The 14,996-nt window shown below is 53.7% G+C and overlaps 2 protein-coding genes and 1 pseudogene across 3 annotated transcripts in view; 1 reads left to right on the top strand and 2 right to left on the bottom strand.

Annotated features, from left to right (window-relative positions):
• Positions 1-6: 6 nt before the first annotated feature.
• On the bottom strand, positions 7-637 carry LOC116565722 (annotated as a pseudogene).
• Positions 638-2,464: 1,827 nt separating this feature from the next.
• DNPH1 (2'-deoxynucleoside 5'-phosphate N-hydrolase 1) lies at positions 2,465-6,231 on the top strand. Its single transcript, XM_032299472.1, has 4 exons — positions 2,465-2,697; positions 5,475-5,543; positions 5,727-5,837; positions 5,993-6,231. Exons 1-4 carry the CDS (start codon positions 2,502-2,504, stop codon positions 6,139-6,141), a joined length of 525 nt encoding a protein of 174 aa, XP_032155363.1. The 5' UTR covers positions 2,465-2,501; the 3' UTR covers positions 6,142-6,231.
• A 1,072-nt stretch (positions 6,232-7,303) lies between these two features.
• CUL9 (cullin 9) overlaps positions 7,304-14,996 on the bottom strand; it is a 43,484-nt gene continuing 35,791 nt past the window's right edge. Inside the window, exons 32-41 of one of the 2 annotated variants that reach the window (XM_032299466.1) lie at positions 11,229-11,369; positions 10,935-11,099; positions 10,526-10,689; positions 10,089-10,182; positions 9,488-9,562; positions 9,238-9,348; positions 8,990-9,107; positions 8,492-8,625; positions 7,723-7,796; positions 7,304-7,641 (exon numbers count right to left, since the gene is read on the bottom strand). In XM_032299466.1, the coding sequence (XP_032155357.1) occupies positions 7,443-7,641; positions 7,723-7,796; positions 8,492-8,625; positions 8,990-9,107; positions 9,238-9,348; positions 9,488-9,562; positions 10,089-10,182; positions 10,526-10,689; positions 10,935-11,099; positions 11,229-11,369 (1,275 nt within the window). In that variant the 3' untranslated portion in view covers positions 7,304-7,442. The remainder of the gene's footprint in view (positions 7,642-7,722; positions 7,797-8,491; positions 8,626-8,989; positions 9,108-9,237; positions 9,349-9,487; positions 9,563-10,088; positions 10,183-10,525; positions 10,690-10,934; positions 11,100-11,228; positions 11,370-14,996) is intronic. The other variant, XM_032299467.1, reaches the window with a different exon arrangement.

The following is a 14,996-nucleotide window of genomic DNA, read 5'->3' as shown; positions in this document are numbered from 1 at the left end:
CTTTTAGTTGCATTTATTTTAAGGCTGAATTTACTCCCGTGCCGTAAGTTTTTGTTTCTTCAGTTTCTTCTGGGATGTCTTCCTCTTCTGGGCAACCTCCTCTTCTGGTTTAGGAACAATCTGTTCCTTTCAGTAAGGATCATCTCAACGTGGCAGAGAGAACTCATGTATGGGTTAATTCGACCGTGAGCTCTGTAGGTCCGGCGGCGCATCTTGGGTGCTTTGTTCACTTGGATATGCTCAATGACTAGGGAATCTACATTTAAACCCTTAAGTTCAGCATCACTCTCTGCATTTTTAAGCATGTGCAGCAAAAATTCAGTACTCTTTTTGGGCCACCGACCTTGTGTCCATCCCCACTGCTTGGCCTGGGCACACCTGCCAACTCCACCATTGTAACGTCGGAATGGTACGCACTGTTTCTGTAAAGCGACATCTTTCAGATACTTCGTGGCTTTTCGTATATGCATACCCTTGATGGCCTGGGCAGTTTCAAGTGTGTTCTTAAAGTGAACACGAAGATTGGAACCTCTTGATTTGCATGACTTTGTGGGGTTCTCCGGATCAAGTGAATAGCGAACCATTTACACAGATTACCTCAGGCCGCTTAAGGAAAAAGCTTTTTTTTTTTTTTTTTTTTTTTTAATTAGCTTGGCATAATAGCGAGTGCCTGTAGTGCTAAGCTACTCGGGAAGCTGAGGTGGGAGGATTCCTTGAGCCTTGAGTTTGGGGCTGCAGTGAGCGATGATCATGCCTCTCTCTGCATTCCAGTATGGGCAACAGAGACCTTGTCAAAAAATAATAAATACATAAATTAATGTATTAATTTTAAAAAGACTCCATCTTGCTTTTCAAAAGGCATCAAGCCAACACAGTCCAGACATTCACCTAACCAAGAGACAACACCCAACCAGATGAGGGCATCACCCTTTACTACAAGTCCTCATCAGAGGACTGGAGGGCCATCAAATGAGCAGGACAGCAGCTAGACACGGCCACCTTAACAGACCGAGTCTTGCTGTCACTGGTGACCAGCACCTGGCGTCTGCCTCCGAAGGCTCTGCCCAGATCAAGGACTCTTCCTTGCAAGCCCTTGACGGCCACCCCAGTCAGGCCAGGACTCTGTCCACAGCACTCTTCTTGGACTGGTTAGTTAACCCCTTTTCTCTTGATGTTAAATATTCCTGGGTTTGATGTGAAATTTTAACCTGTAACATGTATATCCTTACATATACTGCTACGTAGAGTTTGCAATACAGTCTGACCTGTGAGTGGCTCTAGCCTGCGTGCTCATGGCTCTGACTACCTTGAGTGAACAGGTGGGGGGCTCCTAAGGAGAACTGGCTTCTTGGGAACTCCACATAGTGCCTAGTTTTCGTGATTCAAATAGCGTCAGTAAAAATCCGACCTTGTGGGCAGACGCAAAGTGCGTGGACCTGGTTCTGTCTGACTTCGGGCAGCTCACTGTGATAACCTGCTTTTTGCCAGCTAACTCTCTTTCTCAGACTAAAAGCTGTTCAGGCCTTCTGTTAGCTTCTTAAGCCGGACAGACTGCATCTTAGCTTCTTCATTTCAGTTATTGTCTCACCGTTAGGTATGTAACTATAGTATGTAGCTGGGGCAGGCTGACACTGGGCACCCAGGAATGCATTTGTTGATAAGAGGCCGAGTTAAGTGGTACCAGCAGAGCCTGGGAATGCAGGTGCAGTGAGCACCCAGAGAGCCCATTATCTATAAGTCATATGTCTTTCGTGACAGCTTTACCCCTCGCACCTGGCACTGTTTTATTTCTCATGTACTAGTTTATCTTTTAACTTTGTGCTTACTCTGCTTTTGTGAAAAAATTGCTTCAGCTAGGTTCCCCCTCCCTTTTAAAACTAGGGTATAAAAGACCACCTAACTTTTGCTTAGGTGCCGAGAGAATTTTGGGCATTAGCCACCTCTCGGTCGCCGGCTTAATAAAGGACTCATAATTTAATCTCAGAGAGTGGCGCATTCCTTGACTCGCTGGGGTACAACATCACAACGAGAGAGACTTGTTAGGAGGCTGTGGAGAGCTGGGAGGAGGCTTAGACCAAGGTAGTGGCCCTGCAGGTGGTTGTCAGATTTAGAAGGAGGAATCCACACGAGTTGCCAACGAATGAGACGCAGAGTTTGAGAAGCGGAACGATCCACGTGACTCCGAGGTCTTGGGCCTGAGCCGCTGGGAGGATGCAGCTGGGAAAGACGGCGGGCGGAGAGGAGGGGTCAGAAGCGGGTGAGGAGGGGAAGCCCTAGAGTTCTGCCTGGACAGGGTCAGTTTAAGGCGCGTGTTAGGCATCCGAACGTCAAGTCCGGGAGGGGTGCGTTCCCGAGAGGGTCCCGGCTGGATCTTCCCCGTTCGCCGTCCCCATTCCACAGGTGTGGGTGGACTCAGCGGCCCGGCTCTGCGCTGGGCGGGGCGGGGTCACGTGGCGGCGGGCTGGCGCCCCCTGGCGCGGGAGAGCGCGGGCGGCTGGGGAATGGCTGCTGCCGGGGCGCGGGGAAGCGGCGAACGCGGGGAGCTGGGGAAGCCCGGCCGCCCGGCCCTGTACTTCTGCGGGAGCATCCGCGGCGGACGCGAGGACCGGGCGCTATATGAGCGGATCGTGACTCGGCTGCGGCGATTCGGGACCGTGCTCACTGAGCACGTGGCGGCCGCCGAGCTGGACCAGCGTGGTGAGGCCCCGGGGACGCGGGCGGGGGCGGGCTGCGCTGGGCGGGCGGAGGCTGGCCTGTCCCCACCGCACCTGAGCTCCTGGCGCCCGGAGCCCGCCCTCCTACCCCAGAGTTCCACCCAGCGCCTTGCGGGAGAAGGAAACGGGGGGGTCTGGGACTGCCTGGGTCCCAGCAAGCCTGCGGGTGTGAGGCAGTCTCGGCATCATCTTGACCTTTGGTTCCTTCTTGGAGAGCTCTGTCCTCAGCTGCTTTCAGGGCGTTTGTAGGGTGCAACAGAAAGAAGGTGGATTGGGCTGCTTTGCCTGGTCTCTGTTCCCACCTCACCCGCTGGAATATTTTCCCCCACCCAACACGAAAGGTATCCTCCTGCCTTCCACTTTTTGTTCTTTTTTTTTTTTTTGAGACGATGTCTCACTCTGTCACCCAGGCTTGGGTGCAGTGGCGCGATCTGGTCTCACTCCCGGGTTCTCTTGCCTCAGCCTCCGGAGTCGCTGGAACTACTGGCACGCGCCACCACGCCCAGTTACTTTTTCTATTTTTAGTAGAAACCATGTTGGCCGGGCTGGTCTCGAACTCCTGACCTCAGGTAATCTGCCCATCTCAGCCTCCCAAAGTGCTGGGATTACAGGTGTGAGCCACCACCCTGGGCCTGCCTCCCAGTTTTCTGTGAAGACATTAGCACTCGCTTAGATCCTGCTGACCCCAGTTCTCGCTATTACCTTCTCATGTTTTTGTTTTGTTTTGTTGACGCGGGAGGCTCTGTTGCCCAGGCTGGACTGCAGTGGTGCAATCATAGCTCACTACAGCCTTGATCTCCTGGACTCATGATCCTCCAACCTCAGCATCCCATTAGCAAGGACTGCAGGGGCACACCACCATGCCTGGCTAGTTTTCAAAATTTTTCTGTAGAGATCATCACTATGTTGCCCAGTCTGGTCCCAACCTCCTGGCCTCAAGTGATCCTCCTGCCTCAGGCCTCCCAAAGTGCTGGGATTATAGGTGTGAGCCCCCATGCTGGTCTCATGTTCTCTTTCAAGCCGTTATTGTGTTCTGCTCCTGGCTGCTGGGTTTTTATTATTATTATTATTATTGAGACAGTCTTATTCTGTACCCAGGCTAGAGTGCAGTGGTGGAATCTCAGCTCACTGCCAACCTCCACCTCCTGGGCTTGAACAATCCTTCCACCTCAGCCTCCCAAGTAGCTGGGACTACAGGTGTGCACCACCACACCTGGTTCATTTTTGTATTTTTTATAGGGCGGGATTTTGCCATGTTGGCCAGGCTGGTCTTGAACTCCTAAGCCCAAGTGATCAGCCTGTCTTGGTCTCCCAAAGTGCTGGGATTACAGGCGTGAGCCACTGAGTCTGGCTGGATTTCTACAAAGCATATTTTCATGTACTGGTCTGGAATCTTGTTGATCCTTCCAGTTTGAAAATTGTGCCTTGAATGCTTGTGCTTCTGCTTAGAAAAAACCTTAAGTGGCTTCCACTTATCCAAGAGCAGACCCACAATTTGTGGGGCCTCATGCAATTCTGGAAGACCTCTTTAAAAAGACAAAAATCACAATACAAAGTTGCTGATGGTTTGGAAAGGGCCTGTGGAAGTGGAGGACCCTGAAGCTAATGGCTCATTAGTTCATGGTATAGCCACACTGCCTGGTGGCTCTCCAGGGCTTTAGTGTCATCTGAGGAAGCTTGTTAAAAATGCAGGTTCCGATCATCTGGGATAAAGCCTTCCAATCTGTACTTCTTGCGCCCCCCACACCCTGGCCCTGAGATGGAGTCTTGCTCTGTCACCCAGGCTGGAGTGCAGTGTCATGACCTCCACTCACTGCAACCTCCGCCTCCCAGGTTCAAGCAATTCTCCTGCCTCTACCTCCCAAGTAGCTGGGATTACAGGCACCTGCCACCACGCCCAGCTAATTTTTTTTATTTTTAGTAGAGATGGAGTTTCACCATGTTGCTCAGACTGGTCTTGAACTCCTGACCTCGTGATCCTCCCCCCTTGGCCTCAAAGTGCTGGGATTACAGGCGTGAACCACCACACCCAGCCTAAATCTGTACTTTCTTTTTTAGACAGAGTCTTGTTCTGTTGCCCAGGTTGGAGTATAGTGACACAATCTTGGCTCACTGCAACTTCTGCCTCCTGAGTTCAAGCACTTCTCCTGTCTCAGACCCCCAAGTAGCTGGGATTACAGGTGCCCACCACATCTGGCTAATTTTTGTATTTTTAGTAGAGATGAGGTTCACCATGTTGGCCAGGCTGGTCTTGAACTCCTGAAATCAAGTGATCCACACACCTCAGCCTCCCAAAGTGTTGGGATAACAGGCATGAGTCACCGTGTCCAGCCTGGAATCTGTACTTCTAACCAGCTCCTCGGTGGTCCTGCCCTGATGCGGTGGGCTGAGCCTCACCATCCTGGAAGATAACATTTAATGAGGCTGGGACCCAATATCCTTACCCTCTGGCTCCAGGATGCCTCTCTACCTTTGGCCAAGTGCCCATGCACCTTTCCCCAATCACTCCCATCCAAAGTTAGTGCTGCCTGTGTTCTCATTTGGCCTGAATCACACATCCCACCACGCACAGGGTTGAATTTTTCTTTTTGTGGCTATTCCATTTCCTTGCTGCTTTGATGAGATCGTCATGTTGGGCCAGGTTATCCGGCACAAGGCTCCCACCCTGCCTACGCAGGGTGGGTATGGACATGCAAGGGCATAGGCGTTACTGGGAGCCAGCATGAGGCATGTCCTCAACCAGCCTTCCCTCAACCACAGGGGAAGAGGCTGCTGGGGATGACAGGCTCATCCATGAGCGGGACTTGGCGTGGCTGCAGCAGGCGGACGGTGAGTGGCGCTCCCTCCTTCCAGCACCTAACTCCTCTGAAGTGCTGGATTCCCCTGGAGATCCCGGCCTCCACACCTAGAAGGGACTCCCAGATTTCCCTCCTCACCACACCTACACCGTCATCTCCCTTCTGAACCCCAAGCACCCCCAATGCTGAGCCTTCCTCTCATCTTTCTTCCCAGCGGTCGTGGCAGAAGTGACACAGCCATCCTTGGGTGTAGGCTATGAGCTGGGCCGGGCTGTGGCCCTCAACAAGCGGATCCTGTGCCTGTTCCGCCCGCAGTCTGGTAGAGGTGAGCACCCCTGCCTCCCTCTTGGCTTTCTGTAGACCCAGCCAAACACCTTTCCCGGTGGGCTCTGAGCACTGCACCTCCCCCAACAGGGCAGGGGGAGGGGAGCTATGAGAGTGTGGATGGGAGGCAGCTTCACCTTTCCCTCGCCTTTCCAGTGCTTTCGGCCATGATCCGGGGAGCAGCAGATGGCTCTCAGATCCAGGTGTGGGACTATGAGGAGGGAGAGTTGGAGGCCCTGCTGGATCGATACTTCGAGGCCGACCCTCCAGGGCAGGTGGCTGCCTCCCCTGACCCAGCCACTTGACTGAATCTCACCTGGCCTCAGACACTGCTCTAATACCATTCCTTCCTCTCAGCCCCAGGAGCAAATTAAAAGGTACAGTTAAAATCCCAACTTTCTGCCGGGAGTGGTAGCTCACACCTGTAACCTAAGCACTTTGGGAGGCTGAGGCGGGTGGATCACTTGAGGTCAAGTGTTTAAGGCTAGCCTGGCCAACATGGCAAAACCCTATCACCACAAAAAATACAAAAATTAGCTGGGCATGGTGACATGTGCCTGTAATCCCAGCTACTCAGGAGACTGAGAGGCCTGAGAATTGCTTGAACCCGGGAGGCAGAGGTTGCAGTGAGCCGAGATCATGCTACTGCACTCCAGCCTAGGTGACAGATCGACATTTCATCTCAAAAAAAAAAAAAAAAAAATTCCCAACTTTCTCTCTGTGGGAGTCATGGGGGTGGGGCAGGCCCTCAGTACCCTTTCCCACCACACTTCACTTAAAGATACAGAGAGATGCTTTAGAAACCTCTAGGCCGAGAGGAGGACACCTCCTAATGCCCTCAAGTCCCCTCCTCCCCAGGAACACTTAAGAGTTGGGAGGAAAGGCCTGGCATGGTGGCTCACGCCTGTAATCCCAACACTTTGGGAGCCCGAGGCAGGTGGATCACCTGAACTCAGGAGGTCGAGACCAGCCTGGCAACATGGGGAAACCTCGTCTCTACTAAAAATACAAAAATTAGCTGGGCGTGGTAGTGCACACCAGTAATCCCAGCTACTAAGGAGGCTGAGGCAGGAGAATTGCTTGAACCCGGAAGGCAGAGGATGCAGTGAGCTGAGATCACACCATTGCACTCCAGCCTGGGTGACAAAAGCAAAACTCTGTCTCGGGAAAAAAAAAAGAAAGAGTTGGGAGGAAGACTGCTCCTGGGGGTGGCCATGCCTCTCTCTGTCTCCTCTGAACTGGGCTGGGGCTGCACCTGGCCCTTTCCATGCCAACCTTTACCTCCCTTTATCAGCTTAGGTTAGGTGAGTCTGCTCTGAGCCTTCTTGGAGAAGAGTCCTAAGGTCTGAAGGAAACAGTACCCTTTAGTAAGGGTAACAGTAAAGATGAGGGGTGTGGGTGGATGGGGGCCAGGGCACTGGAAACTGGCTGGCCCCTGGTGAAGCTGTCAGCCTTCTCCCAGAGACGTGTGTGAGAAAGAGAACTTAACTTTATTCAGTCAACAGAAGGAGGCACTGCAGAAGCTGGGAATCCCCCTCCCCATGACAGGGGCAGCTCCTGCCCCCTCAGCTCGGGATGGTTCTAGGTGTTTCCTGCATCTGCCCCCTCAGTCATAGGCCTCATCTTCATCCTCCTCCTCATCACCAAAGAAGAAAGTCTCTTGGTCCAGGTTCTCGGACTCATCGTAGGAAAAGCTGTCATTGTCCAGCTCCTCATCAAACTCATCCTGCTGCCACTCAGGCACCTCATCCTCATCGTCTTCCTCCTCCTCCTCCTCCGCCTCTGGCCCTGAGGAGGACTGGGGCCTAGGGAGAGCCACCACACTCAGCCCAGAGGAGGCTGCCATGTCCCACTGCCTCCTCCGTGGCTCTGCTCACCCCACTTACTGACTGCCGGGCACGTTGGGTCCTTTTGCCTCCCAGGTTTCTGCTGATGGACTCTGGAGACCAACCCGGAAATCCTGGTGAGCAGACAGAAGAATTTGGGGAGTAGGAGAGTAGAGGGCGTGGGGCCTTTGGAGCCAGCATTCTAACCACTGATGCTCTGTGAGGGCCAGGCTCCTGCTAGGACTGCTCCCCTCTCAGCACGGCACTTCACACACCACTGCCTATATCAGTTAACTCAGATGGTCTCCAGGGATACAGGGTACCAGGGTGAGGCACACCACCCTGTGCTTAGGAGCTTACAGAATCTATTATGCTTTTTATGATTTACTAGTCAGTAAGCAACCTGAGGATGGGATTCAGTTTACACTCAGCATCAGTGCATTAGAGCTGGAGAGAACCTGGGAGAGCCCTTGCTCCAGTGAGCCCAATTCCCTGATGCCCACTCCTAGGAGTTCAAATCCATATCTGGAAAGTATGGTCTGGAAAAGTTCCCCAAGTGATTCTGATAGGCACCTGACCAAATACCCTTGATGTGGGCTAGCCAACCTCTTTATTTGTAGGAATTCTCAGGAAGTGAAGTGAAATAGGGTCCAGCAGCATCAGGCAGGTTGGCCCAGGAGCCGGGACATGTGCCCAGGTCTCCTCACAGCCATTCACCCACTCTGCTGCCTTTCCTTCTGGACTTGCCCCAGGGTCAAGGCTGTGGTGCTGGGCCAAGAGGACCACAACTCCCGAGGAACGCAGGAGCAGAAGGGGTCTGGGGAGGTACCTGGGTGGAATGCTGCAGGATGGCAAGCAGCCTCTCCTGGATCCGCCGGAGCAGCTCCATGCCCGTGCTGAGGCAGTCGGCCCGAAGGAGGCGCAGGGAGGAGGCCAGGTCTCTGCACCGCAGCAGGGTCTCCTCTGCAGAGGGGGCAGGCACAGAGGCTCCCTCCCTTCTCATTCTCATCCACTCCTTCCTCCAACAAACACCTATGGAACATCTACCAAGCGCCAGGTGCAGCTCTAGACACTCATGAAGCTCCCTAGGGGAGCAGGGTAGAGACCAGAAAGCACGAACAGCCATGAACATCTGTGCCCTTGAGCACAGGCTCAACGTAGGCTTTCGACTTGAACTTTAAAAGCCAGGCGGTGAGAAGGCTACAAAGAATGAAGAGGAAGAGGACAGAGGGAAAGTGGGGCGTGGCTTGACCTGCCTGGGAAGGGACAGGAGGTGCAGCAGAGAGGAGGAGGCAGGAGGAGGGCCTGGCCGGCAGGGGCGGCTCACCCAGGAGGATCTGCAGGGCATTGGTGTGCAGCTCCAGGTTCTCCGTCTGCTGCTCCACCACGTCCATGTACTCCGCGTCCTGGCTGTAGAAGCTGTACACGCAGGCATAGGCCAGCACCTGCAGGGGCTCCCGTCAGCTCTCCCACCTGCCCTCTCATTCCCTCCAGGCAAGTCTGATTAAAGCAGCCAAGCCCCCCAGATCCCCTTGGCACACCCCTCCCCTGCCCTCTTCCCCCACCCACTACCACCTTCCGAGCCTGCTCCAGTCCCTGGCAGGCATCATTGAGGAAGGTGAAGGATCTGGGCGGGGGCACTTCATGGATGGCAGACACCCGGTTCCGCAAGTTCACAGCAAACTCCTGTGCAGGAAGGTGTATCAGCACCACCGCCCGGTCAGATGCAAAGTAGCACCTCATCCCGGTCAGCACCCTACCCCTTCAGCCCCCCTCCACCCCACCCTGCTTCCGCAGGCGTCTACCCAGTTTCCTCCCGGCTCACCCGTGCCTGGTGATGGAAAGTGCACCTCTCGTTATAGTCCTGAAACCGCTTCTCTTGGCGAGCTGCCTTGCTTACCTAGTGAGGACAAGTTGAGAGGGCTAGTGGGTGTTTGGTTTGGACAGGAGGGAGTTAATAAGAGGAAAAGCCAGCACTCATGGAGGCCTTTCTATACCTCCAATTATCTTCTTCAGTCCTCATAACTGTGTGGGGTAGCTTATATTATTCATCCCCTTTTGCAGAGGCTCTTGAGAAGTAAACAGACTTGCTCAAAGTCACACGCTAAGCAGCAGAGCCAGGCTCCCCCTGCAGGGTCCCTGCTCTTTCCTGCTCTGCCCTGCTGCCTCCTGAGAGTGTCCAGCCCTCCCCAGACTTTCCATAGCCACCTCGGCATGCAAAGTCCTGTTCTACAGCTGAAGGTCCCTGTGAACAGACTTTCCGGCATCTGCAGGCCCAGGTGGCTCTGTCTTCCCCGCACTGAGCCTCTGTCCCAACAGCTAGAACACTGCACTACACACGGAGCCCTGCCTGCCCCGGACCTGGCAGCAGCACCCCTCCCCAACTGCTCCGGGCCACTGCCCTCCCCTGGTGCCCAGCGCCTTACCATGGCAGAGCAGTTGTAATAGTCTTTGTGATTTGGCTTCCAGGACTTGAGGCAGCGCCAGCAGAATCCATGGTTACATTTGGCGCAGGTCATGCTACAGAGGAAGCTAGCTGGTCAGGGACTCCTGCCTCTGGGCAGGACCGTGCCAGGAATGCTAAGGCCCAGAGGCACTGCTGCTGCTGCCGTGGCCTCTGCTCCTGCTCTGATGGTCTCCTTGGTCATACCCAACCCTGCTGAATGCACCCCTGCTTTTGAATTCCCCAGTCAGTGTGGACTTACAAGTGGGAAAGGAACATGATCCAGGAAGTCCCCATGGAGGCTGCCATGTGAGGGGCAGCAGAGGAACCGCCCTCTTGCTGAGCCCATTCCTCCCTTCTTCTGTCAGGCCTCCTGCCTCCCCCTTGCCCTCTGGCTCCCCACAGCACCCCCCTTCTTACTGCAGGCACCCCTCGTTCTTCTCGATGGGAGCCTGGCAGCTGGGACAGCGCTTGGAGATGAGCTTGGCCAGGTGCTTGCTCTGCGCCTCCACACTCATGCCATCGTAGTAGCCGCCATCATCGACCCACTGAGACATGTGGCTACAGCTGGCAGGGTAGTGTGCCTAGGGCAAGAGGGCATGGTGGGGACACAGCTGAGCCCTGAGGGCAGCACGGCTGGTGCACGCAGGAGTTGGGGAGCAGGCACAGGTCACATTTGGAGGGCTCCAGGAAGAGGGACAGAGCTCAGCTGGGTGGCAGAGGCTGAGGAGGGCCAAGTCACAGTCTGTGTGTGTGGCAGGGAGGGGGTGTTAGGCAGGGAAGGAGTGTGAGTCGTTGCTCAGGGTGAGGGCTGGTGTGGGGCACCCACCTCAGGGAAGCTACAGTTGAAGCAAGAGGCCCAGCCACACTTGGAGCAGGTGGTCCCACAGCCCAGGCCCTGGCGGCACAGGATGCGGTCACAGCCCTGCGGGTTGGTGCACCATGTCAGGTTGGAGCAGCTCTCCACATAGCCACGCAGGAGTGCCTTCTCGTACTGTGGAGATGCAGGGGCCATGAGGTGAGGGTATGGCTCTCCAGGATGCCACACCTCCAGGCCCCAGCCCACTCCCTGGGGCACGCCCCTTTGGCTCTGCACTGGAGCCTCTCAGCCGAGAGGTGATACCTTGGAGATGACCTCTGGCGAGGAGACGATGGCACGAATGAAGGCTCCGGTGGGCTGGGCGGGGCAGTCAGCAATGGGGCAGGTACAATTCAACACAAGGTTCTGCTCGATCCGAGTTGTCAGGTACTCGTTCCAGCAAGACTGGGATGGACAAAAGGAGGGGCTGCTCCGAGACAGTGTGGGAGCAGCACAGGGGGAGTGTCCTGGTAACTAAGCTCTATCATCCCTCCTCCCTCTCCCCTCCATTACAACGTGGAAGGCCAGAGACAAGCCTGCCTCTGTATCAACCAATGCTGACTTCCCTCTCTCCAGCTTCGCTGAGACTGGCCCAAAATTACAGTTGTCTTTGAGGATGGGGTAGGCTGTGTGTTTCCCTGATCATAATTACTGTTGGGATGGACAGTAAAATAAAATAAAAATAATCATGAAAAGTAGAAAGATTCAAATTCTAAGATGTGCAGAGAGCAGGAAGATCCGAGCGAAAGGAGGCCTGGGAAATGGGTCGCCTGGGTGGCTGACAACACGGCTCTGGTCTCTCCTCCCAGCTCCAGTGGCTGATCTCCAATGACTGCCAGGATGCTCCCATCTCCGACTCACGCCTCCAACAGACCCAGCATCTTCTCTATAAAACTGACTTGCCCACTGCATCCCCGAAACCCTGATCAACCTGCACCACTGTCCCCTCGTCACCAGTGTTGGAACCTTCGTGTCATTCTCTTGCTCCCGTGTCACTCCCCCATCCTAAATCAGGCCATTATCCCCTCATCCCTAAACCACTGTGAGAGCCTGTTCTGATCCACGGTATCCTCTCCCGGTCTCTCTCCACACCATCCATTTGGTCTATTCTACGCACAAGCAGCTGTCACGGCCGTCTGAGCCTCCCACAATACTCCATGAACCACCCCTGCCTCTCACACTGCCTATGGCCATGCTTTCCAAAATGACAGGTCTAAACCCACAGGATACTGTGTGTCTGTGGTATCAAAGCTGCAGCATCAATGTGAAGCACATGACTGGATCATTTTTACTCAAAGTACCAGCCCAAAGTAAGCAAAACCCTTTTTGCATTGAAACAAACCCAGACAAAGTTGGGAAATCGAATGCAAATCCTTGCATTTTTGAGATAGAACAGGGAAAATGTTCTCTGAATTCAGACCCTACTCTTACATGCACACCAGTGCCTCAGTGTTCCCTTCTGCCCTGGCATCTCAGTCTGGGGACCCCCAGCTGCTCTCATGACTGTTGTCCAACCCAACTGATCGGGCTCACCCTGGACACCATCCAGCGGCTTCTCTTGCACTGCTGCGCAGGCTCCTCCTCTGTGGGGGTTTTCAATCAGCCTGTTCATCTGCCTTGTTTTCAGGCCCCTTGTCTCTGTCTGTCTCTGTTTTTAGACAGGGTCTCTCTCTGTCACCCACGCTGGAGTGCAGTGGCACAATCATGGCTCACCACGGCCATGGCTTATCGCAGCCTCGATCTCCCAGACTCAAGCGATCCTCCCACCTCAGCCTCCTGAGTAGCTAGGACTACAGGTGTGCACTCCCATGCCTGGGTAAATTTTTTTCCTATTCTTTGTAGAGACAGGGTCTTGCTATGTTGTCTGTCTGGTCTCAGACTCCTGAGACCATCTCTACAGGCTTGGTACCCTGGGTCTGCTTCTTTCTCCTTGGGTAAGGCCAGGAAGACCTCTCCACTTCATTCCAAATTCAGAAATCCACCGTCTACCTGCCAGTTCCACACAGGTGTCCAACAAGCAGCTCAAACTTCATAGGGCCACAACAGAGTAAAGATGACACATGCCGTCCACCCAGATGCTCAGGTCAAAAGCACAGGAACCATCCTTGATTCCCTTGTCTGAAGCCCCTACATCTAACCCACCTAATCCTGTCAGCTCCACTTCCAAACGTGTCCCTATCCACCCGCTCTCATCGCCACTGCCCCTAGTCCAAACTACCGCCATCTCTTGCCTCTTGTACAACAGTCACCAAATGGGCCTCCCTGCTTCCACTCTTGCTCTATCCAACCCTTTCCTCCATACCATGGCCAAAGCGATCTTTTTAAAAATGTAAACCAGATCATATCGCTATTTTGCTTAAACCCACCATGGCTTCTCATAAAAGAAAATCCGAGCCGGGCACGGTGGCTCACACCTGTAATCCCAGCACTTTGGGAGGCCGAGGCAGGTGGATCACAAGGTCAAGAGATTGAGACCATCCTGGTCAACATGGTGAAACCCCATCTCTGCTAAAATTACAAAAAATTAGCTGGGCATGGTGGCGCGTGCCTGTAATCCCAGCTACTCAGGAGGCTGAGGCAGGAGAATTGCCTGAACCTAGGAGGCGGAGGTTGCGGTGAGCCGAGATCGCGCCATTGCACTCCAGCCTGGGTAACAAGAGTGAAACTCTGTCTCAAAAAAAAAAAAAAAGAAAATCCGCTGTCAGGCTGGGTGTGGTGGCTCCTGCCTGCAATACCAGCACTTTGTGGGGGTCAAGGTGGGAGAATTGCTTGAGACTACCAAAATTCAAATCCTGACCTTGGGCAAATTACTTCACCTCGGAGTGTCTCCCTCTGTCGTGTAAATTGGGAATAACAAAAATACCCACCTCATAGAACTAGTATGAGAAGGAAAATAATGCATGTAAACAGCACAATGCCTGGCTCAGAGTGAGCTCCCATCAATATTATTAGTTCTCTGATCATTTCTTGCTGGGATTTTTTTCAATACCTCATATAGCACCCAGTGTTATGTACATAAATCCATGAAAAATATTAGTTGAATGAAAAAATGAAAGTGTAAAGGAAAGAATTAAGATCTTGGGAAAAGGGAGCATAAGCAACTATGTAAGAAGAGAGGCCAGAAGCAGAGCCAAAGGGAAAAGGAAAAAGAGTTCACACATACATGTGAGCACACACATGTCCATCACCCACCACTGGGGAACTGCTGTTGGGAGAGGCAGCTGGGATTGACGGCAGCCATGAGTGCCCCTTCTGCTAAGCTGATGTGTTTGTGCTTGGCACCAGTTCTAAAGAGCTGCGAGGCAGGGAATATTGAACTCAGTGCTCCAGGTTCTCTGCACCTCAGCCCCACTCTCTCTGCCTTTGAAGATGACTCATTCCCAATCTTCAAGCTTCTCTGTGTGCCCCTATACAGAAGCAAGCCTACAGAGCAAGAAGACCCTGAGGCAGGATCATTCTGTCCTCTTGGCTGAAGTGCAATGGTGAGATACTGGCTCACTGCAGCCTCCCACCTCCCAGGCTCAGGTGATCCTCCCTGAGGTTGCTCCTGAGTAGCTGGGACTATAGGTGTGCACCACCATGCCCAGCTTATTTTTGTATTTTTTTTTGTAGAGACGGGGTCTTGCCATGTTGCCCAGGCTGGTCTGGAACTTCTGGGGTCAAGTGATCTGACCACCTTGGCCTACCAAAGTGTTGTAATTATAGGCGTGCACACCACCTCACCAGGCCCATTAAAAAATTTTTTTTGAGGGCCGGGCGCGGTGGCTCAAGCCTGTAATCCCAGCACTGTGGGAGGCCGAGGCGGGTGGATCACAAGGTCAAGAGATCGAGACCATCCTGGTCAACACGGTGAAACCCCGTCTCTACTAAAAATACAAAAAATTAGCTGGGCATGGTGGTGCGTGCCTGTAATCCCAGCTACTCAGGAGGCTGAGGCAGGAGAATTGCCTGAACCCGGGAGGCGGAGGTTGCGGTGAGCCAAGATCGCGCCATTGCACTCCAGCCTGGGTAACAAGAGCGAAACTCCATCTA

This window comes from Sapajus apella, unplaced genomic scaffold (genome assembly GCF_009761245.1).
Source record: "Sapajus apella isolate SASKATOON/1434 unplaced genomic scaffold, GSC_monkey_1.0 scaffold41, whole genome shotgun sequence".
NCBI lineage: Eukaryota > Metazoa > Chordata > Mammalia > Primates > Cebidae > Sapajus > Sapajus apella.
The sequence above is the reverse complement of the archived record's forward strand: the minus strand, read 5'-3'. Positions and strand labels throughout refer to the sequence as shown.